This window comes from Cricetulus griseus, chromosome 7, assembly GCF_003668045.3.
Source record: "Cricetulus griseus strain 17A/GY chromosome 7, alternate assembly CriGri-PICRH-1.0, whole genome shotgun sequence".
Lineage (NCBI taxonomy): Eukaryota > Metazoa > Chordata > Mammalia > Rodentia > Cricetidae > Cricetulus > Cricetulus griseus.
The window spans coordinates 69056058-69080230 of NC_048600.1; the positions used below are offsets into that span (position 1 = coordinate 69056058).

The 24173-nt window shown below is 43.5% G+C and overlaps 1 protein-coding gene across 1 annotated transcript; it reads left to right on the forward strand.

Annotated features, from left to right (window-relative positions):
* Positions 1–7646: 7646 nt before the first annotated feature.
* Positions 7647–11860, forward strand: Hint1 (histidine triad nucleotide binding protein 1). Its single transcript, XM_027427479.2, has 3 exons — positions 7647–7861; positions 11004–11108; positions 11546–11860. Exons 1-3 carry the CDS (start codon positions 7751–7753, stop codon positions 11708–11710), a joined length of 381 nt encoding a protein of 126 aa, XP_027283280.1. The 5' UTR covers positions 7647–7750; the 3' UTR covers positions 11711–11860.
* Positions 11861–24173: the final 12313 nt, after the last annotated feature.

Consider the following 24173-nt stretch of genomic DNA (forward strand, 5'->3'; position numbering starts at 1 on the left):
CTGCTCTTTGGTTTTGCTGAGGTAGGAAATCATTTATTAAAAGCTTCATGGTCATAAAACATTCATTTACATTTTAACTTGGGACTTGCAGGCATGAATTAAATTTTCTACCTTCTGTTTCACAACCATTTGCCTTCAACACTCCTGTAGCATTTCAGGTTACTTTTAGGTAAAATGGACTGCTTATTAAGAAACAAAGATTTGGGAGCTGGGTATGGTGGCACATGCCTGTAAGCCTAGCATTTGGGAGGTAAAGTCAGGAGCATCAGGAGTAAAAGAACAGCCCCAGCCTAGATTATAAGAAACTGTCTCAATAAAAAATAAATAAATAAATAAATAAATAAATAAATAAATAAATAAAAAGGGATGGTCGGTTGGTGGTGACTCCTGCCTTTAATCCCAACACTTGGGAGGCAAAGCCAGGGGGGATTTCTGAGTTCCTGGTCTACAGAGTGAGTTCCAAGACAGCCAAGTCTACAGAGAAAACTTGTCTTGAAAAATAAAACAAAAAGTGTGGGCAGGTTTGGTTAGGTTTTGAGACAGGGTCTCTATAATCCTGCCTGATTTGGAGCTTGCTATATAAATCAGGATGGTCTCAAACTTACAGAGATCTGCCTGCCTCTGACTCCGGAGTGCTGGAATTAAAGTCATACATCACCACACCTGTAATCTTCCTCAGAAATGCCTTCTACTTTGAGACCTAGAATTTGCCTAGTACTCACCAGTTAGGCCAGACTAACTGGCATGGTTTCAGAGATCTTTCTGTCTCTGCCTTCCCGGTGCTAAGATTAAAAATGTGTAGCAGCATGTCTAGCAAGTCATCATGAGAACAGCAAAATAATTTTCAGCTTTTAAAAACTGTTGAAGATGGCTGGAGGAGAGCTAGTACAGAAGTTAAGAGTGCTGGCTTCAGGGGCTAGAGAGATGTCTCAGTGGTTAAGAGCACTGACTGCTCATCCAGAGGACCCAGGGTTTAATTCCCAGCACCCACATGGCAGCTCACAACTGTTGTTAACTCCTGTTCCAGAGGATCCAACATGACACCCTCACACAGACATACATGCAGGCAAAACACCAATGTACATAAAAAGAAAAAAAAAGTGCTGGCTGCTCTTCCAGAGGACCTAGGATCAATTCCCAGCACCCATTTGCAGCTAACAACAGTCTGTACCTCCAGTCCCCAGGGATCCAACACCCTCTTCTGGCCTCCAAGGATACCACATACAAATGGTGTAGACATACATTCAAGCAAACATCCACTCATAAAAATAAAAATCTAAAAAAAAAAAAAAAACTGTTATGGAAGTTCTAGATTTGCAGAAGAGCATTTAATATAACCAGTTAAATCAAATGTAGTAGCTATTATATTTTATCCAAGAAACAATAAATTAGGTGATCTGTGGCATTCAATTGTAATGCCTTCTGGAGTAATCATTTTTAGAAAAATTACACTTCAGTCCTGTCTTAGTTAGGGCTTTTATTGCTGAGATGAAACATCATGACCAAAAAGCAAGTTGGGGAGGAAAGAGTTTATTAGGCTTACACTTCCTCATTGCTATTCATCACTGAAGGAAGTCAGGACAGGAGCTCAGAGCAGGATCCTGGAGGCAGAAGCTGATGTAGAGGTCACGGAGGGATGCTGCTTACTGGCTTGCCTCCAATGGCTTACTCAACCTTCTTATAGAACCCAGGACCAGCAGCCCAGGGATGGCATCACCCACCATGGGCTGAGCCCTCCCCCACTGATCACTAAATGAGAAAATGCCTTACGGCTGGATCTCAAAATCACCCAGTACAAGTACTATAGCACAATTTCTTTAAAAAATATATAGTTTGTAGTAATAATTTGTGGCTAGAAAGTTAACCAAAAATCCTTCTGTGTTATTTGAAAATACAGTTCCTGTGACTGGGGAGAAGGCTCAGTCAGTGCTTAATAGCACTTACTGATCATGCAGAGGACCTGGGTTGACTTCCCAGCATCTACATGGCAGCTCACAACTATCTGTAACTCCGGTTCTGGGAGATCCTCTTCTTCTCTCCTACATACATGTGGTGCCCTCAAAGCCATGCAAGCATACACACATATAAATAAAATTTAAAAAGAAAATATAGTTCTACAGTGCCCAAATCATATGAGTTTTCCCTTAAACAAACACACTACAGTTCCTTCAGCTATTCCACAGAAGAAGTGAAATGGGATGACTCAGCACTCTTTACTGATCTGGTTATTCTGGGAGCATGTCCTTGTTTGCATCTGAACATGCAAACTGAACTGAAGAAACTCCCGAATGTAAGTTCACAGAACTGAGTGGCTGGCAGGATAAATGCTTCCTCCCTCCCGTCTTCCCAAAAAAGGATTCGTGCACTCAGATGCCCATAATTTCTCACTGTCTTACCTTGCAGGATAAATAAGGGTTTTAGCTAGGTGGATTAAATTAATATTTTGAGATGGGAATCTTTTTGTGTATTGTCTCGTGGGCCTAGTGAGTCGAATTGAAAGTGGAAGAAGGAAACGGGGACAGTTTGAAGATACTCATCTGCTGGCTTTGGAGATGAATAAAGAGGCCAACAAACCAGAGACCATGTGGTCTCTGGAAGCTGGGAAAGACAAGGGAGTGGACTGCCCTCTAGAGCCTCCAAGAAGAATGCAGCTCGTGTGACATGAGTTTTGCTCAGTGGAAACAAATTTGATTTAGGACACCCAGAATGCCACCGATCCATCATGTAAACCAGTATCTTGTATCCTCACTTGGCCATCACATCTCCTCTCCTCCCTTTCAAGGGCCCCGTGGTTACGCTGGGTTCACCCAGATAATCCAGGAGCCTGTCTCTTTCAGGCTCCTTAATTTAATCACAGCTGCAAAATACCCTTTACCTACTAACATAACATGCTCACAGGATCCTCCTGGGTCCCTGATGGGGCATGGACATACTCTGCTTACTTCATCCAGTTTGTGTGAAGCTAGAAATGGGAGTGAATGGAGGAGAAACAGCCAGGACATGATCATACAGGTTACTATTGGTCAAGATAAGGATTTTGGATTTCATTGAGATAGAATATTCTGGAATAGTGTCAGTAGGAGAGTGATATCATGGTTTACATTTTACAAACATCATTTTGGCTGGGTGTGGAGGCAGGAAGATCATGAGCTCGAGGTCATCCTTAGTTAAAGAGCAACTTCAAGTTCTGCCTGGGCTACAGGAGATCCTGTCTCAACAAAACTACTGAGGAGATGGCTCAGTTGGTAAAGTGCCTGCTACATAAACATGAGGATTGATTCCCCAGTACCACAAAAGCAAACCCATTTACTTACACACTGGCTCTGAACTGCCAGTCATCTCTGTCAGTGACAGTTGCAGGTTATCTTGTACTCAGTCAGGCTCAGCAGCTTGCATCTGTGAGTGTTAGTACTAACTTTATTTGCAAAGGGCTGGTTAGTAGATATTTTCAGCTCTGTGAATCCTATGGAGTCTGTCACTATTGGTTTGTTTTGTTTTTTCCAGACAGGTTTTCTCTGTATAATAGCCCTGACTGTCCTAGAACTTGCTCTGCAGACCAGACTGGCCATGAACTCATAGAGATCCGCCTGCCTCTGCCTCCTGAGTGCTGGGATTAAAGGTGTGCGACATCACTGATTGGCCAATGTCAATATTGTTGAACTGTACTGCCATAGTCTAGTAGCAGCCACAACAGATAGATAATGAACACACGTGTGTTTGTCCTAATAATGCTGGTATGGGCAATGACATTGAGTTTAAGTAGCATTTACAAATTATCACATATCTATAGTTTAATTTTTTTAATCAAGTAAAGTTTTAGAGTCCTGTAGTAAAGTTTGGTGAATATAGTTTACAATAACCTATTTTCAGCCAGGTAGTGGTGGCACACGCCTTTAATGCCAGCACTCTGGAGGCAGAGGCAGGCTGATCTCTGTGAGTTCGAGGCCAGCCTGGTCTACAAAGCTACACAGAGAAAAATCTTTTCTCAAAAGACCAAAATAAAATAACCTATTTTCTATCTAATGAATGACTACCAAAAAAAAGAGTTCACATCCTCCAAAACAATGTAAAGATAAAAGAATGCTGACTAATCTTTTTTAAATCAGCATATGCTATATACACAATTTGAAATATCAATTACTTCAATTACATATCAATTAAATATCAATTACAATATATATACAACTTGTATGTGTTAATTGAATTTTTTAAAGGCTTATTTTTATTTTATGTGTATGGGTGTTTTACCTGCATGGATATCTGTGTACCATATGCAGAGGATACCAGATGAGGGCATCAGATCCTCTGGATCTGGAGTCTACAGATGGTTGTGTAGACCCACTTTGTGGGTGCCAGAACTGAACTGGTTCCTCTTGAAGAGCAGTCGGTGTTCTTAACCACTGAGCTATCTCTCCAGTCCTAATTAATTTTATATTTATAAAGACAGCCTGAGGCGTTATACATATTTTGTCACTATACATGAATCAACACTGCATTTAACAAATATGTAACATTAATAATTCAGGGGCTGGAGAGATGGCTCGGTGGTTATGAGCATGAACTACACTTCTGCTCCCAGCACCCATACTGGATGGCATCAAGTGTACAAGTATCTGACACCTTTGGCCTCTACAGGCACCTGCATTCAACTACACATTCTCCCTTTCTCTCTCTCCGAATTAAAAATAATAATAATAAAAAAAATAAGCTGGAGCCAGGAGTTGGTGGTGCATACCTTTAATCCCAGCACTTGGGAGGCAGAGCAGGCAGATCTCTGTGAGTTCAAGGCTGGCCTAGTCTACAAGAACTAGTTCCAGGACAGCTTCCAAAGCCACAGAGAAACCAAAAGAAAACAAAACAAAAAACCAAACCAAAACAAAAAGAAGCTGGGCCTAGTGGTACATGCCTTTAATCCCAGCACTTGGGAGGCAGAGTCAGGCAGATCTCTGAGTGTGAGGCCAGCCTGATCTACAGAGGGAGTCCCAGAACAGTTAGGACTAAACAGAGAAACCCTATTTTTGAAAAACAATTGTTTTTGAAAAACAAAAACAATGTTTTCAAAAGAGTAAGCTTCATATATAATACTCTTTTGCCTCTACATACATAAATGGGTTTGTAGACAGAGTTTCTGTCCTGCCCAGTTCCATAGTCATTTAGTCCCAAATAGACACACAGGGGCTTATATGAATTATAAACTGGCCTATTGCTCCAGCTTCTTATTGTCTAGCTCTCTCTTAATTATTAACTCATAACTATTAATCTATTTATTTCTACATGGCCTTATCTTACCAGAGAATGCCCACACATCCTACCTCCCCAGTGGCTTCATGGCATCTCCCTGGCAGCTCCTCCCTGCCTCTTTCTTCCCTGAATTCTCCTAGTCTGACTGCCCTGACTATATTTCCTGCCTAGCTACTGGCCAATCAGCATTTATTCATCAACCAATAAGAGAAACATATATTCACTGCATACAGGACATCCCCCATCATGGGTTTTTTCCTACAACAGCATTATGTCACTGGTCCTCAGGATACAGTACCAGGGCCAAAAGAAATGACATCATCTGGAGCCAACTGATACTGATGAGCTTTCTGTAGTTATGGAAAGAAATGACAATGAATTAAACATTAATGTCTTTTGCATAGATATTATTTACCAGTGATTGTAAAGTACCAATAATTCCTTTGATTGCCAAGAACAGGTGTAGCTGGGAGCTTTTCTGCGTCCTGCGCTGTTCCACAGCTGCCTATAAAGTAATCACTCAGAGGCTTAAAATTTATTATAATTGTTTGGCCCATGGCTCAGGCTTTTTTATTAGCCAGCTCTTACATTTATATTAACCCATTTCTATTAATCTATGTATTGCCACATGGCTGTGATGTTACTTCATTTTCTACATGTCTTGCTTCCTCAGAGGCTGCTGGCATCTTCTCCTGACTCTGCCTTCTTTCGCCCTGTATCTCTGCTTGGATTTCCTTGCCATATTCTGCCCTGCCATAGCCAAAGCAGCTTTGTTTATCAACCAATAAAAGCAACACATATTCACAGTGTGCAGACTGACATCCCACATCAAATAGGACACTTTGAGATCACCAGGAACCACTATTAATAATTTTGTCAAGCCAGACATGTGTTGCAGGCATGCAGTCCCAGCACTCTGAGGTGGATGCAGAAGGATCAGGAGTTTAAGAATATCCTTGGCTACATAGCAAGTTGACAGCCAGCCTAGGCTACATAAGACTCTGTCTCAATAATGGTAATGATAATTTTGTCAAGACCACATGATCAAATATCATCATATAGGGCAATTCATTCAGGGGGAGCAATTAAGTTTTCATTTATTTATTTATTTATTTATTTATTATTTTATTTGAGACAGGCTTCCTTGATAGCTTTGGAGTCTGTCCTGGAACTCATTCTGTAGACCCTGCTGGCCTGGAACTCACAGAGAGCCACTTACCTCTGCCTCTGTAATCTGTGGGATTACAGGCATGTGCCACCACTGCCCAGCAAGTTTTCCCTTTTTAAGATATTTTTTACTTTTAAGTATGTATGTATGTATGTATGTATGTGCATATGTGCACATGTGATTGAAGGTACCCTGCTAGGCCAGAGACTTCAGATTCCTCTGGAGTCAGAGTTATAGGCAGTTATGATGTTTATACTAGCCTCTTTGAGAACAGTATATGTTCTTAACCTCTGAATCACCTTGCCAAGCCTCTAATCTTAATCTTAATATGGTTACTTGGAGATGGTCAGATAAGAGAGCCAAGAACTGAATCCAATGAGGTGTGGAAATGGAGACTCATTGTGCAGAAGAAATTACCATCTAGAGGAGCAGTGGAGGGTAGATGGTGAAAGCAGATAATGGTAGCAAGTGGCTACCCACGCCAACACATGTGTATGCAGTTGGTACTGTTTACAGAATGTTGTGAATGGAGGTCCCAACAAGAAGGAAAGGGACAAAGAACCAAAGATGACAAAGTGGACACAATATGAAGAAAACTCAAAATACCTGATGCAAGACTCATAGCTCTAGCCAAGACCTCAGATAGCGGAGGGTTTCAATGATCAGGGTTAAGAGCATTTGCTGCTCTAGTGGTGAACCAGGTTTCAGTTCCCTCCACCCACATGGCTCAAAACCACCTTAACTCCAGTTCCAGGCAGTCCCAGGCACTGGACATGGTTCACTCACATACATACTGGCAAAAATACTCATATACATAAATTACAATGTATATGATTGTATATACAACCCCCCCCCAAAAAAAATTAAAGAAACGCTAAGGTATGTCAGTCAGCAACCGTGACCAGCACCATTCTGGTTAGAAAACAAACTGCTTTGAGACAGGGTCTTAGTTAACCCAGGCTGGCCTCAAACTCACTATATTGTGGAGGATGAACTGAACATCCTGCTGCCTCCATCTCTCAAACTCTGGGATTACAGGCGTGCAGCACCAGGCCCGGCTTATTAGGCACTGCGGATCAAACCTAGAACTCTATGCGCGCTTGGCAAGCACTCTACCAAACCCAGCCTCCTCCTGGAGCTGGCAAATCAGATTTTCCTGCAGAGGCGCACAGGCAAAGGAAGGGCGTTCCTCCTACTTCGCTCCCCTGCACGCCGCAGCTGCGGCGCCGGCGCCAGTGCGCATGCGCAAGACGACCGAGCGCGAGCCGGAGGTCTCCGCGCGCTCCCGCGGTTCCTCTCCCCACCGTGGCCGCGGCGCGGGAAGGCCAGCGAGCGGCTGCGATGGCTGACGAGATTGCCAAGGCTCAAGTGGCCACGCCCGGCGGCGACACGATCTTCGGCAAGATCATCCGCAAAGAAATCCCCGCCAAGATCATCTTCGAGGACGACCGGGTAGGCTTGCGGCCCGGCGACACGCCGGCGGTCCCTGAGGAGTTGCGGGCCTGAGACGACGCGCGGCCCGGCTGGCCTGGCCCTGCGCCCGCGTGGCCCTGCGGCGCGTGCCTGCGCTCGGGTTACGCGTTATCGGCCGCTAGGCCCGGCGGCCCGGGCGAGGTGCGGGCGGTGGCCGGGGGCGGTAACGCTCGCCCGGACTCCTGTGAGGTGACGACCCGCGGGGTGACGCCCACCGGGGCCCGCGGCCGCCACCCACCTCGTTGGTGTCAATCTGGCCTACGAGAAACCCGATCGCACCCACGGCGCAATCTCCGCGATCTCCCGCGCGCGGCGGTCCACGCGCCGCGAGGTGACCGGGGATTCGAGGTCCATCGCTCCCTGTGCCCCCTGCAGACGTTGCCCCTGGAGACTGGGATCAGCCCCTCAACTTTTAAAAAATACTGTTTTAAGTTTTATTTATTTATTTGTTTGTTCTTAAAATCGGCTACAAGTACCCCAAGTTGACCCCCAACTCGCTGAATAACAACTAACTGGGGCGGACCTTGAACCCTTGATCCTCCTGCCTCCACCTCCCAGATGCTGGAATTGCAGGCAGCCCACCATGCCCTCCTGAACGGGAAAACATTTATGGTGCGGCACAAAAGGTTGTTTTTTACCCTGTGTGGTAGATGAAATGGCAGTGGACACTGAAGACCAATTTTGTAAATTATTTCCTAGGTTGGTCTCACATACAGCAGGGTAGGCTCTTGGCCCATTGACTAGAAAATTTTGTAAGTGGTTTGTTAAATTTATTAAGAAATATGAAATATGAGACGTCCTTAATGTTGTTGTTTTGTAAAAGCTTAAAAATTAGAAAAAGAAAAGAAACGAAACCGTGAGATGGAAACCGGCACTAAGGAACACCAACTATAGAGCGCATAAAGGGTATATTAATCATAGAATTTATTACCGGGAGAGAGAGAAATGGAAGAACAGAGAAGAGCAGAGAGGAAGAGAGAAGACAGGAGAGATAGTGGTCGACCACTGGAAAGCGAGAGTGTTAGATAGAGAAGAGAGTAGGAGAGAGCGTAAATGGGCAGGGGTCTGGCTTGTAAAGGGGTCCTTTGCACCTGCGTGCAGACTTAGTTCCCATGGAACCCTGGGCTGACCAGGGTACTGCCTGAGTGGATTCTGCTAGGTAACAGGGCCAGGCCAGCATAATGCCTGAACCTTTCACTTAGTGCCACTGGTAATGTTCACATAGACTCAAAACATTACCCCAAATTTAATTCAGTTCCTTGAGGTGAGTTTTATTTAAATTGCATTTATTGAAGACTGTCCTGTAATCCCAGCATCCAGTAGGCTGAGCCAGGACTTACAGGTCAGCCTGTATTACAGGGTAAGACCCCGCCTCAAAAACAAAACAAAACACTTGAAAGAAAAAAACTGTAAAAAAAAAAAAAATCACTCTGTGATTTTTGGGCTTGGGGAGGTATATGCAAAAGAATCAGTTCAAACCCAACCTGAGCAATATGGGGACCATAGTTTGCCGTTTTTTTGATAGATGATCTTTGAAATAATGACTGAACTTCAGAGTAACGGCTGAAGCATTCTAAATGATACTGCATTTTATAGAGTATATCAAGTAAAATTACTCACTAGCCGGATAAGTATGGCTGGGTTCTGTTAGGAAGGGAGCAAGAGATAACCCCCATCTGCCTCCCAAAAAAACACAAACAAACCAAAAACCCCATCCGTGCAGGCTGTACCTGCAAAGTGAAAAAAAAATGAAACAGGAAATTGCACAATCATGACCCTGGAAAAGGTATGAGGGGGAGGGGAATCAGGTTTGTTTCCCACATCATAAAGGTGGAAACTGAGGAGGTGGTTCAGTGGGTAAGAGTGCTTACTCTGAACGTATAAGGAACCAAGTTTGAGTCCCCAGCACCCATAAAAAATGCTGGACATGGCTGCATGTGCCTGTGACTCTACAGTTCGGAGGGGGAAACTGTTAAAGTCCTACCAAAGTTCAAAGACCTACTGTCTCCTGGCAGGCAGTAAGGTGGAAGGCAATACAGGAAGGCTGTGTGCATAGGTTATACACCCACATTTTCATGTCTATGTCCATGCACATACACATAAAAATATGAAAGACATAACTAACATGCTAGGAAGGGAGGAATTGAAGTTGAGGAATGTATAGCATTTTATAAATTAGACAAAAGTTGGGGTAAAGAGGGGCTGGAGAGATGACTCACTGGTTAAGACAATATCAGGTGGCTCACAACTGTCTTACTCCAGTTCCAGGGGAATCCTGTATCTTCTTCTGGCCTTCATGGACAAAGCATGAACATGGTATACATCCATACATGCAGGCAGAAATCATCTACATAAAAAAATAATATTTTTCTTTTTTTACCCGAGACAGCGTTTCTCAGTGTAATAGCCCTGGCCATTCTGGAACTTGCTTTGTAGACCTAGCTGGCCTTGAAATCTTACTAAAAAGAGAGTATAGAGAAGATCATTGTGGGAGGGATAGCAAGCCCTGAAGATAGAGAACTATGGACAGTGTGACTTGAACCAGAGAACTTGAATGAGATCAGCCTGGCAAGGTTGATAGGACTTAATTTTGCTCATTCGTTGTGGTGAGGAGACACCATGACCAAGGCAACTCATATAAAGGAAAACATTGAATTAGGAGCTTACAATTTCAGAGTTTAGTCCATTATCATCCTGGTGGGAAACATGGAGAGAGAGAGATCCATGATCATTCCCAGATTACTAAGCATTCAAATATATGAGCCTGTGGGGGCCATAATTATTCAAACCACCACATACATTAAATCACAGATTCAGTGGCACTGCCTCAGAATGGTTATCCTTGGATCACCTGAATCCTATTTTCTTTGTGGTAATCATACACTCCCCCTTTCCTTTCATAACATGTCTGACCTTTAATAATTATATGTCTGCTTAAAGTCTTCTCTGAAAACTTGTCTTAAATGTCATGAAAATATTATGAGGCCATGTGTATCATGTACACATCTGTTTTCTTAGCATCTAATTCAGTGCCTCCCATTTGATTAGTGCATAATACTTGTTAGAGAGTATGTTTTAGTCTAGTGGATGATATATGATGGATTCTGTTTCTTTCCCCCAGTGTCTTGCTTTTCATGACATTTCCCCTCAAGCACCAACACATTTCCTGGTGATACCCAAGAAGCATATATCCCAGATTTCTGTAGCAGAAGACGATGACGAAAGTGTAAGTAAATTTCTAACACATTTTACTTAACTGAGTTTTTGTTGTTGTTCTTTTTTGTTTTGTTTTGTTTTTGACAAAGGGTCTATGTAGCCCTGGCTGTCCTGAAACTTCCTATGTGGACAGGCTGTTCTAGAACTTTTTTTTTTGTTTTTCGAGGCAGGGTTTCTCTGTATTGCTTTGGAGCCTGTCCTGTAACTTGCTCAGTAGACCAGGCTGGCCTTGAACTCACAGAGATCGACCTGCCTCTGCCTCCCAAGTGCTGGGATTAAAGGGGTGTACCACCAATGCCTGGCTGGCCTAGAATTTAACAGAGACCAACCTGCCTGTTTCCTTAGTGTTGGGATTAAAGGCATGCACCACTAAGCCCAGCTTGACTGTTATTTAATGGACAGCAGTGTACATTTCCTGTACTTAAGAAACCCTTTGTTCTTTTCTAGCTTCTAGGACATTTAATGATTGTTGGCAAGAAATGTGCTGCGGATCTGGGCCTGAACCGGGGCTATCGGATGGTGGTGAATGAAGGTGCAGACGGAGGACAGTCTGTCTACCATATTCATCTCCATGTTCTCGGGGGTCGGCAGATGAATTGGCCTCCTGGTTAAGCAGGTTGGGGATAATTTTCCCTTCTCTAGGTAGTGATTCAGTTGGCAAGCTCCAGTATATTAAATGGCACACATAGTTTTGCCTGTGTATGGAATAATTGGAAAGATCATTTAAAATCCTGTGCCTAATAAAAAACATTGTTGCATGTTTCTGAGTGGATTTGTTATTCTGGAACTGTGTGTGATGGAATGAGGAGGGCAAGTTTATGATAGAAGTTTTTCATGTGTATGTTGTTGGAGATCAGACTCGGGTCTCAACAATCAGGACTAGGGATCTATCACTAAAATAGGTCTCCAGCTTTAATCCCAGCACTCAGGAGATAGAGGCAGGTGAGTCTCTGGGAGTTCTAGGCCAGTTTCGTCTACATAGTGAGGCCCTCTCTGAAAAATAAAGAAATAGGCCCATAACCCAAATTCCTTGGTGTTTTCTTCCCAAGGAGGCCTTGGCATTTGAACACTGTGGTAGAGTAGTGTAATTAGTCTTCGATAAATTACAAATACCCTCTTAGGCTAAATTATTAAATCAGGAACATTTTTTATCACCTCCCCGCTTTTTCTTTTGAGACAGGTTTATGTAGCCCTGGCTAGCCTGAAACTCACTATGCAGACCTGGCTGGCCTCAAGCACATAGGCAATCCTCCTTCTGATTTCAGTTGGCCTGGGATAGATACCCACATTTCATGTAGCAGCCAGTCTCCAGAATAGAGTATGAGAATCCTCTTCTGGTCTGGCCTATTAGACTAGCAGTTTGGAGGTTAGGTCTTAAAAGGGTGATCTGGTTTACACCATGTTCTCTGGAATGGCTTTCTGCCCTAGATGAACGTTTATGTACATCAAATTCCTTACCTCTGCTATGATGCTGTAGGAAGGAGGGGCCTTGTTAGGTAATGGAGAGAAATGACTCTGGATTCTGCCCTCACAAAAGGCTTTGCATAGCTCCTTTGCCATGTGAGGATGAGTAAGAGACAGCATCTGTGAGCCAAGGAGTGGGCCCTTACCAGGTACTGAACTATGAGAAAGAAGTTGATATTAGAAGCCACTCAGTTGATGATACTTTACAGCATCTGGAACAGGCTATCACACTAGCTTTGTGGGGGCAGCCAATGTCTTATGGCTAAGGAACTTCAAGCGGCCTGCTAAAGAGTCCTGTGCTGAGAACAGACCTGCCAACAGCGAGTGATAATGTTCCTGTGAGCAAATTACACTGGCTCTGGATCTCTGTAGAGCTGGAATTACAAGTGGGTGTGTCCTGCCACAGGGGCGCTGGGAACCCAACTCTTATCCTCTGCAAGAACAAGTGCTCTTTCCCACCGAGCCACGTCTAGTCTTTAGCAGAGTATTTTATTGCAGTAATAAGAAAGAAACTAACAGTTTTGCTACAAACACAAGCTTGTATCTAAGTGTTACATGATGGAGCATCTGCCTAGAGCAGCATAAATAAATGTAAAGCACTTGCAGGTTCTGAACACCCCTCCTATTTGAGAGTCCTTGCCCCCAAAAGAAGCTGAACTGAAGAGACCAGTGAGAACTGTTGCCACTCTACCAGCTGGGATACAAGCCCTTAACTTAGGCTCTGCCAATCAGATGCACTTATCTGGGGTTTTGAATCTGAGACTAATGACAGAGGAACAAGGACAGTGGACACTTCATTCTGGTGTCCGTGGCAGCGGCTTCAAGTTGGCAGGCACAACGATGTCTCTGTTGCCAACCCTTGGATCCAGTGTTGAATGCCAGGGAAGACAACAGTGCAGGCCGGTTCCTGTGTCCAGTGAAAGGAGGGTGTCCTGCACACTGGCTCCCTGGCTCTGCTTTGCTGGTGGTGTTCCTGCATAACTTGTCTTTATTCCTGCTTATTCCCTGAGTTAACCTGTGGGTCATCCATTAAGCATTATTTCGGGAAGGTGACTGACAGAAAAAACAGTGGAATCCTGTTGTGATTCTCACAGATGGACTGGTAAAGAGTGGAGACTGGCTAAAATTGGACTGGTTTGAGGTGAAGGCAGGGAGAATCCAGTGAACATTAGAGAGTGCAGTTCTCAGAGCCTGTGAAAAATAGCAAAGGAGTGGACTAACTCATTAATCATGTACTGATGTGCCAACTAAAGGCATGGCTTAGGGCTTCCAAACACAATTACCATAGGAATATATGAAGGGTACACCAAAATAAAGAACTGGGAAGTCTTCTGACAGCTATTGTTTTTAAGACAGCATCTCACGGCAGGGCATTGGTGGTGCACACCTTTAATCCCAGCACTCGGGAGGCAGAGGCAGGTGGATCTCTGTGAGTTTGAGACCAACCTGGTCTACAAGAGCTAGTTCCAGGACAGCCTCCAAAGCCACAGAGAAACCCTGTCTCAAAAAAACTAAAAAAAAAAAGATAGCATCTCACTATGTAGCCTATGTAGCAAGCTTTGTTGTCAGCCACCAGCTCACAAATAATGACAGAGACTTCTTAGCAATTATGAAAGCTCAACCTTAGTTTAAGCTTGTGCCACCAGCTCTTATAAATTAACCCATTTATATTAGTCTTTTGCCTCGTGGTTTTACCTTTCATTCTGTATGTCTGACTCCATGTCTTTTTTTTTTTTCCTCCGAGATGGTTTTTCTGTATTGGTTTGGAACCTGTCCTGGAACCTGCTCTGTAGACCAGGCTGGCCTCAAACTCACAGTGGTCTGCCTGCCTCTGCCTCCTGAATGCTGGGTTTAAAGGTATGTGCCACCAACACCAGACTCCTCCATATCTAGTTGGCATCTCCCAAATGCCTAGATTCATCTATCCAGATTCTCTATCCAGATTCTCTATCCACAAGTCCCAACTATACCTCCTGCCTAACTATTGGTTGTTCGGCTCTTTATTAAACCAATCACAGTAATACATTTATTTTCACAGTGTACAAATACTCCACAAGTCTGGGCTGCCCTGTGTAGATCAGGCTGGCCTCAAACTCAGAGATGATGACTGTTGCTGCCTCATGAGTGCCAGGAGTAAAGGCATACACAAGCATGCCTGGCTTGACTGCTTTCTTCATTATTCAAGTTGTGTGTGTATGCTCGGGTGTATGTTTGTGTGTGTGTGTGTGTGTGTGGGTGGGTGGGTACAGGCACCTGTGCTTGTGTATGGAGGCCTGGAGGACATCAGATATCACTCTGCCTTAATCCCTTGGGACAGGATCTCTACCTAGAGCTAGGTTTATGCCAGCGTGCCCCAGAGACCCTCTTGTCTCCACCATTCTCTGCTGTGGTTACAAGGCTACAGCTGGTCTCCCTTGAGTACTGGGGATTTAAACACAGGTCCTTATGTTTATGCCACACTCGTGTTAATACACTGAGCCATCTTTCCAGCCCCCTTATGGTTTCCCACCCTGTAGCCCAGGCTAGCCTTGAACTCTAGATCCTGCCTTACTCCAGAGTGTTGGGATTACAGGCATGCACCACCACACTCAGCTTTTATTATTGCTCCTAATAGTGCCGAAGTTGTGTTTTGTGATAAGGTCTCAAGCAGCCCAGGCTGGCCACAGCTTGCTATGTACAGAGTTGACCTTGAATTTCTGATCCTTCTGCCTCCACTTCCTAAGTGCAAGGATTAGAAGCATGCACCATCACACCTAACTTTTTTTGTTTTTCGAGAGATCTCATGTGGGGTTGGCCTTCAACTCACTACATAGCTGAGCATGACCTTAAACCTCTGGTCCTCCTGCCTTCATTTAAGTGCTGGGATTACAGGTGTGTGCCACCAAATCAATTCCATATTGCTGAAATCTTCACAGTAACAAAACCAGAATCCTAAATAATTAGCTAAATTTATCAATTTAAAACCCAGGGACATTGCTGTGACCACTGTAAAGCTTTGTAAGAAATTCTGCAAAACACACTCTTAGCAGTGGAAGAACTGAAATGGTAGTAAGTCAAACAATGCTGGATTCTCAGCACCAAAAATTATTGTTTGCTTAGTTGACAAACTTACATAGTCTTCTAGGAAAGCTAAAACATTGATCAGGGAAGAGTGGCGGCTAAATATGTAGAATGAACTATGCTGGAGAATTTGGCTAATGTATCACCTCCAAATCCCCAACATACTGAGTTTCCTGAGGGAGGGGGGAGAGAGAAAGAATGTTTCCACGTGTGTCTGGTAAGCATGTATCTGTCACACGTGTAGGCATGCATGTCGAGGCCTGAGGTAGGTGTCAGGAATTTTCTTTGTGGGAGCTGCTTCATCCAACCCCTGACATTGACATTTATATGGATTCAAGGAATCCAAAGGAGCCCTCCTGTATAATAAACTGTAAAACACCATAACCTATACTGCTGAGCCATCTCCCCACCCTGGAGGCTATATCTGTTTGTTTACAGACCCCATCTCAAAATTGCATTTTTCTGCACACCTTTAATCCCACCACTCGGGAGGCAGAGTGCTAGTTCCAGGACAGCCAGAGCTACACAGAGAAACCCTGTCTCGAAAAACCAAAAAAACCCAAATAACTCTAAAATTGCACTTTCCCACAGTAGCTGTTTCCTAATTGGAGAAGAGCCTCCCGGCTGGGCCTCATGATTTCCTGCCTGCATCTCTTACATTTCTTTCTCCCTTCTCCCCCCCCCACCATTGCATAACAGGAGATCCTAGCTAGCATTGTGTCTTATGCCTGCATATCTCTACTCTTAGCACTTTGGAGGCTGTGGCAGGAGGATTAAGAGTTCAAAGTCAGCCTGGACTACATATGGAAATGCTGTCTCAGAGAAGAAGGGGAGGGGAAGGAAAGAATAAAAAGACAAATAGGAGCTGGAGAGGCAGTTCAACTGTTAAGAGCACTGGCTAATCTTTCGAAGGACCAGGTTCAATTCCCAGCACACACACATGGCAGCCCACAGCTGTCAGTAACTCCAGTTCCAGGGTATGGTGACTTCTGGCCTCTATGGCACCAGACATTCACATGGCACATAGACAAACATGCAGACAAAACATGCATATACATATAATAAAAGAAATTTTGTTTTGTTTTTTCAAGACAGTTTCTTGGTGGCTTTGGAGGCTGTCTTGTAACTAGCTCTTGTTCCATTTACAGAGATATGCCTGCCTCTGCCTCCTAAGCGCTGGGACTAAAGGCATGTACCACCACTGCCAGTCTAAAAGAACAATTTTAAAAACATTTAAGAGACAACACAGCCAGGCATTGGTGGCGCACGCCTTTAATCCCAACACTCGGGAGACAGAGCAGGTGGATCTCTGTGAGTTCAAGGCCTAACCTGGTCTCTAGAGTGAGTGTAGAGAAACCCTGTCTCGGAAAAACCAAAGAGAGAGAGAGAGAGAGAGAGAGAGAGAGAGAGAGACAACACAATTGTAAAAATGGACAAATGGCCAAGGTCTTTTAGGGCATTGAAAATACTCTCGAGAATATCATGATGGACTGATTTATTTAAGTACACATATATCACAATCCATGGAATGTACATGGTCTACCTTGAGACCCTGTCTCAAAACAACAATAAGATTAAAAATACAGTAACCATATGGCCAACTGACAAAACACATAGTCACATCCATTGTAAGCATACAATTAAGAGAAATGAAAACAGGAGTGAACCTTGACTGAAATTTGTGGGTGGAATTTGTTGTAGGGTATTCACCAGAGAAGACTTCTCAGACATAGGTTTAAGTCAACAGAAAGTATTAGCTGGCCTGAGACTACACTGGATGGACATTCAGGTTCCCAGTGTAGCACTGGACTTTCCCAGGGTGAGCTTGTAAGTACAAAAGCACTGTTCTGGGTCAACATACTTCAGTTAACAAGAACAGTTAGCCAGAAGTAGAACTACAGAAGCTAAAAAGCAAGGTTAGTACCTTTAGAGACTTCCCCAAAACTAAGGACTTAGATGGAGTAGATCTTTGTTTTCATTTTGGCTGCTGGTGGTGTCTATGTGCTGAGTTTTACAGCCTGAGTGGTACTTCAGTCATTGAGTCAGTTTGCTAAGGTCTAGGGCCCTGATACATTACCCACTGGTCTTAGTGAATGAGTCCAATCATGGACTCATCCTGTTTTAGTTTTAAGATGCAGGGGCCCATCATTAATCCAATCAGAATGAGAATTAAAGACCCAGCCAGTGCTAATAGCAGAGTAGTGAGCAGCAGACCAAGAGAACAGAGACTGGTACCAATTAATTTTCCCAACTGTGGCAAGATTTTCCCTAATTATTCCTGATAAATTATCATAGAAACAATATGTATCTCCAAAAAGCCATATATAGTTTCCTTTATCTCATGAAAAGTTTAAAACTCTCCACTTTTATAGGACCATTTCTGTAAGGAAATCTGTTGTTTTAATTCAGAATTGAAACTTTTAATAGCTCTAGGTCCTGCTCAACCTGTCTACTTAGTTTAAAGTATCAGAAGAGGCACATTTAGTCAAACCATTAGTACATGCCCACCAGGTAGTCTCAGAGGCCCAGTAATATTGTTGTTGTACATTAACCCATTAGGCAGAATAGCAGGCCTTAGAATAAGGGGAAGTGCCTAGGGTAAAGGTTAAATTTTAGCCCCTTATAAGCCCTCTTATATATTAATTTTGGCAGCTCTCAGTCACAGTGGGTTTTGTCAGTTAATGAACTGACAGTCTGGTCAGTTCCTGTCCCTAGGTAGTACAGGGACTAGGAGTCTAAGCATAACCAGCAGTCCTGGTGGATTCTTGGCTGGGAATGATTAACTCTATTGCCAGGGTTCCTTCCTGTGGTATGGAGTCTGATTCTCCAGGTTTTTCCTGTTTTCCAAAGGCAGAATCTTTTAAAGAAAGTTTTTTAGAAAGCCTCAGCTTTACAACCCTAAGTTTTTTTTTTATAGAATTATAAACTTTGTATTCCTATCTCAAAATATAAATTCCCATTTCTTTTCTCCCCCGCCCCAATACAACCAGACATTTAAAGTAGGCATCAGCAAATAAAGGCCAAGATGGAATATGAGTTGTTGGTCTTTAGTCACACTAGCTAATATCTTCCCTGTGTCAGTCTTCCTCAATTTCCAGTCCAGGCCTGAGGGTAGTGGGGGTTGGATCATAACCTTGTATTTACACCAAACACAAGTCTCAGGAGTGGGTAGAGGGGCAGACAGTGGAAGGGCCTGGGGATCCAATGGGTCCACAGTCCAGGAATAATGCATTTGGCAGCAATTATGGCTTCCACTTTCTTCACTATGGTAATGTCAGCTACCTTCACACCATCAGAGTGGAGAGAATCACCATGCAGAGTCCTTTCCGAGTTGGCTTTAGTGCCCCATTGGTTACCTACCTAACCCAGACAGTGTCACCAGACTGGAACAAGATGAAACTGGTGGTGGACCCAGAGGTGGACTAGGTCTCTTGGACAGTCCAATGAACAGGACTGGGGTGCCTGTAGTGAAGAGCAAGAAGTGGTTAGAGAGTTATGTCAACTGCTGGTCTCTAAGCCTGGGAAGCAGTGGGGGAGATCGTCCAAATATAACTTCATAGGGGGATAAATCCCTCCCTATATGGGGTGCAGTGGCCCAAAACAAAGCAAAGGAAGGGGACCTATTCATCCTTTGGTAGACTCTAACTAGATTTTTGTTAAAAGTTTGGTGTTTGTTTGTTTGTTGTCCTGTTTATTCTTTTTACCTGGCCAGAACTCTGAGATCTATATGCACAATGAAGTTTTTAATTTATGTCTAAAGCTTTAACTATAAGTTGAGATGTTTTGGCTATGAAAGCCAAACCATTGTCAGACCACATTGCTAGGGGGAGGCTAAATTAGGGTACCAATTCCTGGAGGAGCTTTTTAGCTACTATTTGAGCAGTCTCAATCCAGGTGGGGAACACTTCTACCTGAAAAAGGTATCTTTAAAAATTAGCAAGTATGGGGCTGGAGAGATGGCTCAGCAGTTAAGAGCACTGCTTGCTCCTCCAAAGGTCCTGAGTTCAATTCCCAGCAACTACATGGTGGCTCATAAGCATGTGTAATGAGATCTGGTGTCCTCTTCTGGCGTGCAGGCATACATGCAGGCAGAATAGTGTATACATAATAAACAAATCTTAAAAAAAAAAACAAACAAACTAGCAAGTACTTTTATCCTCCCCCAGCAGGGTGGATCTTGGTGAAGTCAGTTTTCCTAGAGTTCAGGGGGTGTTGATCCCTCATTTGGACCTCTTACTGGGTAAGAGCTCTCTGTTTTGGATTCACTTGAGTAGAAATCTGGCATGGCTGAGACATCCCATATATCTCAAAACACAAAAACCCAGAAAGGTTAAGCAGAATATTCACACAACCGATTAAATAACCATAGGAACAGGTCCACCCTGAACCATATACTTAAGGGGAGTGGGCAAGTTATTATAACTTGAATGTGAAAGACCTTTCATGGATTCATGAACTAGGGGCTTGGTTGTGGGCTGATGGACCTTTGGGAAGTGAGTGGATGCCAATGGCCTCATGATGGACTTGTGATGGCACCATTGGCAAGTGCTGAAAAGCAGAAGGCCTAATTGGAGGAAGTGTCAATAGGGGCTCTTTCCTTGCTCTCTACTTGCTGGCTGCCATTAAGTGTCCTCTGCCACATTCTCCTGATGCCCTGATTCTCTGCCTCACCTTAAACCCAAAGCAATAGACTAAGCTGACCTTGCATCGAAACCCAGAAACAGCAAGCAAAACCAATCTTTCTTCCTTGAACTGGATTTTATGAAGTATTTGTCACATGACAAAAATCTAACTAGTGCACACATGTCCCACAAAAACCTCCTGTCCTGGCATATCCAGAGCAACATTGCCCAGAAGAGCAAAGCACAGGAATAAAACAAGTGCATTTAAACATTTTTAAAGGTTTGTTCTATTTGTGTGTGGTATATGGATGTGTGTGTGTGTGTGTGTAGCTGTCTGTCTGTCTGTGTATACTCACATGTGTATGGGAGTCTGCATAGGCCAGAATAGGGCACTGGATATCCTGGAGCTGGAGTGTGAGCCGCCAGACATGGGTAATAATAACTGAACTCAGGTCCTCTGGAAGAGCAGCAAGTACTCTTAACCAATGAACCATCTCTCCTTACAACCTCACAAGTGCATTTAAGTGATCAATAAACAAAATATGGCATACCCCAACAATGGAATATTACTTAACAATAAAAAGAACAAAGTTGCTATGACAATTGGATGCTAAATGGAGGAAGCCAGACACAAAAGGTTGCTGTTATATTACCTTAAATGTAAACATGCATTTATCCAGAACATAAAGATATCCATAAAGATAGAAAATAGACTTGTGGTTTCTGAGGGTTGAGTTTGGGGGAACAGGGAATGAGTGACATTAATGGCTTACATTTCACCTTACCCTAAAAACTTTAGTATGTGCCTCTAAGAAAAGGGCATTGTCCTGTAAGCCCACAACTGTTTTCTCTTTTTTAAAGAGCTTCCTACATCACTTTAAACCTTTAAAACATTTTGTAACTTAGTAGACTTCCTATGGGAGGCCTTACCCTCTCCATGGGGCAGATAGGAGGAGGGGGAGGGGAGGGGAGGGGAGGAAAGGAGGGAGGGGGAACTGGGATTGGAAAGTAAAAAATAAATTAATAAAAAACATTTTAGACTTATTTAGTTTATGTGGATGATGTTTGATGCATCATGTGTATGTCCAGTGCCTACAGAGACCAGAAAGGCATCAGATCCCTTGGAACTAGAGTTACAGATGGTTGTGAGCTGCTGTGTGAGTGTTGGAAACCAAACCTGGGTCCTCTGCAGTAGCAAGTGTTCTTTAGAACCAAGCTCTCTCTCCAACCCCTACATTTTTACACATTTTAAAAAGATACTTTTTTTTTTTAAGGTTTATTTATTTATGTATAGTGTTCTGTCTGCAGGTATCCCTGCAGGTCAGAAGAGGGCACCAGATCTCATTACAGATGGTTGTGAAACACCATGTTAGGAATTGAACTCAAGACCTCTGGAAGAACAGCTAGTGCTTTTAACCTCTAAGCCATCTCTCCAGCCCCAAAAAGATATTTTAATACATTTATTTTTGTTTGTTCGGTTTTTGAGACAGGGTTTCTATGTAGGTTTGGAGATTGTCCTGGAAGTCTCTTTAAAGACCACACTGGCCTCGAACTCACAGAGATCCTCCTGCCTCTGCCTCCTGAGTGCTGGGATTAAAGGTGAGTGTCACCATCACCCAACCATTTATTTATTTTTTTGCATGTGTGCATCTACATACATACTATACTATACATGCTACATGGAGTCAGTTCTCTCCCTCTACCATGTGTGTCCCGAGAATTGAACTCAGGTCACCAGGCTTAGTGGCAAGTACCTTTCCCCACTAAGCCATCCAGCACAGTTTTCTACCTAGACAAATTAACAGTTCAGTACCACCTAATATACAGTTTACATCCTAAGTCACTGCTTGTAATGGCTATTCTTGGTTGTTGAATTTCATCAACCAACACCAACATTTAGTCCAACTTTCATTTTTATAAAATGTGATGTTATTTAGAAGTGTTTCTTCTTGGCATTATGGTGTAGACATCTATTTCACTGTAGTCAAATCTATTTTGTCAAATTCTCATCTGAGCCCTGGTTTGTTTTCAATGCTGAGTTATATAATGGCTGGGTCATCACACAGATTTCATAAAGGTTTGAACTTTATCCACAAGGAGGCAGCAAGCAACCATACTAAGATTTTTTTAAAATTAAAGGAAGTCCATACTCATACACTGGTCTGCACAGTGTCCTGCCAGCCAGAGCTACACAGTGAGATAATCTCTCTCTCTCTCTCTCTCTCTCTCTCTCTCTCTCTCTCTCTCTCTCTCTCTCTCTCTAAATTAACATTATCTCCTTGGTGGTGGTGAACACCTTTAGTCCCAGCACTCAGGAGGCAGAGGCAGGTGGATCTCTGTGAGTTCGAGACCAGCTTGGTCTACAAGAGCTAGTTCCAAGACAGCCTCTAAAGCCACAGAGAAACCCTGTCTTGACCCCCCCCCCAAAAAAAAGACCATTATCTCCTTTATATGGGTCAGAAAACTGGAGGTGGCCAGGGTAAGTATTGTGTTTGGATTCCAAGACAGGATGTAATGCTGTCTGTCTTCTGGCTCCTTCTCAATGGTCAAATTCACAGCATTCTGCCTACATGTAATTCGGTCCCAGGCACAGTATCAGTGATGCTGTGGAGCATACAGGAATAAATAAGAGGATTCCTGTCCCCCAGCAGTCTTTATCAGGTGTGAGGACAGATTTATCCATAAATAGACGAGTGGTTATACACCAGAATAAACAGAAGGGCCCTAGCAGATAGGAAACTCATTCTGATAGTGACGCTGGGTATGACTTTATCAGAGAGGTCGGATTACAAGAACAAAGGGCTGGTTAGAGACTGCTGAGTCTCTTGGTACCTCCAAGGAAAACTTCTGTACAGACAGGAAGTATTACACTGCTTTACAGTGTAGTCAGTATGGTTAAGGAAGGGAGTAGTTAAATGCTTCCTGCTCTTCTAGAGGTTCTGAGTTCAATTCCCAGCACCCATATCCAGTGGCTCACAGCTTCCTATAATGCCAGCTCTAGGGGATTCAACGCCCTCTTTTGCAAGCACCCATAGATACCACACACACACACACACACACACACACACACACACACACACACAAATAAAAATTTAAAACATTAAAAGAAACTTGTATTGCCAGGCCTATAACCCCAGCTACTAGGGAGCCTAGGGCAAGAGGATTGCAACTTCAAAGCCTGCTTGGACAGAAAATGATACTGTTGGGTGGTAGCATGCATGAGGCCTCGAGGAACAAAAATAGGGGGGTACAGAGAGAGAAAAGGAGGGAGGAAAAGAGGGAAGGAAGGAGGAAAGGGGGAAAAAGAGACAAAAAGAGGGGCCTGACTAGGTGCTTGTGGCTCAGGCTGGCTTTGAACTCATTATATAGCCAAGAGTGACCTTGAACTTCTAATCCTCCTGCCTCCACTTCCCAAGTGTGTACTGCCTCACTTGACTCATGTGTTGGGCTCTAACTTTGCACATGCTGGGCAAGCATAGAACTGACTGATCTATATACTGCCCAGAACTCACATTTTAATATGGATTTCCCAGGCCCATAAAGAATGTGGATGTGGACAGACAGAACAAAGAGAGACTTCTAAGATAGAAAACGTGGGTAGAAAGCCTAGTAGGCGGGAAATAAAGGTGTACTGGAGCATGGTAAGGGGGTCTGTGTGCCTAGACAGGAGAGGAATCTGAAGAAACTGAGTACTGCCAGGAGTGGTGACATAGGCTGAGCTCGGCAGAAGAAGAGCTGGACCAGCAAGAGTATTCTGCTGTATTTTGTTTACAACTAAAATGAATGACATCACGGGTGCTGTAAAAGATTAATTTGGTGCTTTGTGTAATGGAACAAGGACACTCGTTAGGGGGTTGTTAAAATAATCCTAGCCAAAGACAACTACAAAAGGAATGAAAGCCAAAAGACATTACTGAGATAAAATTCCC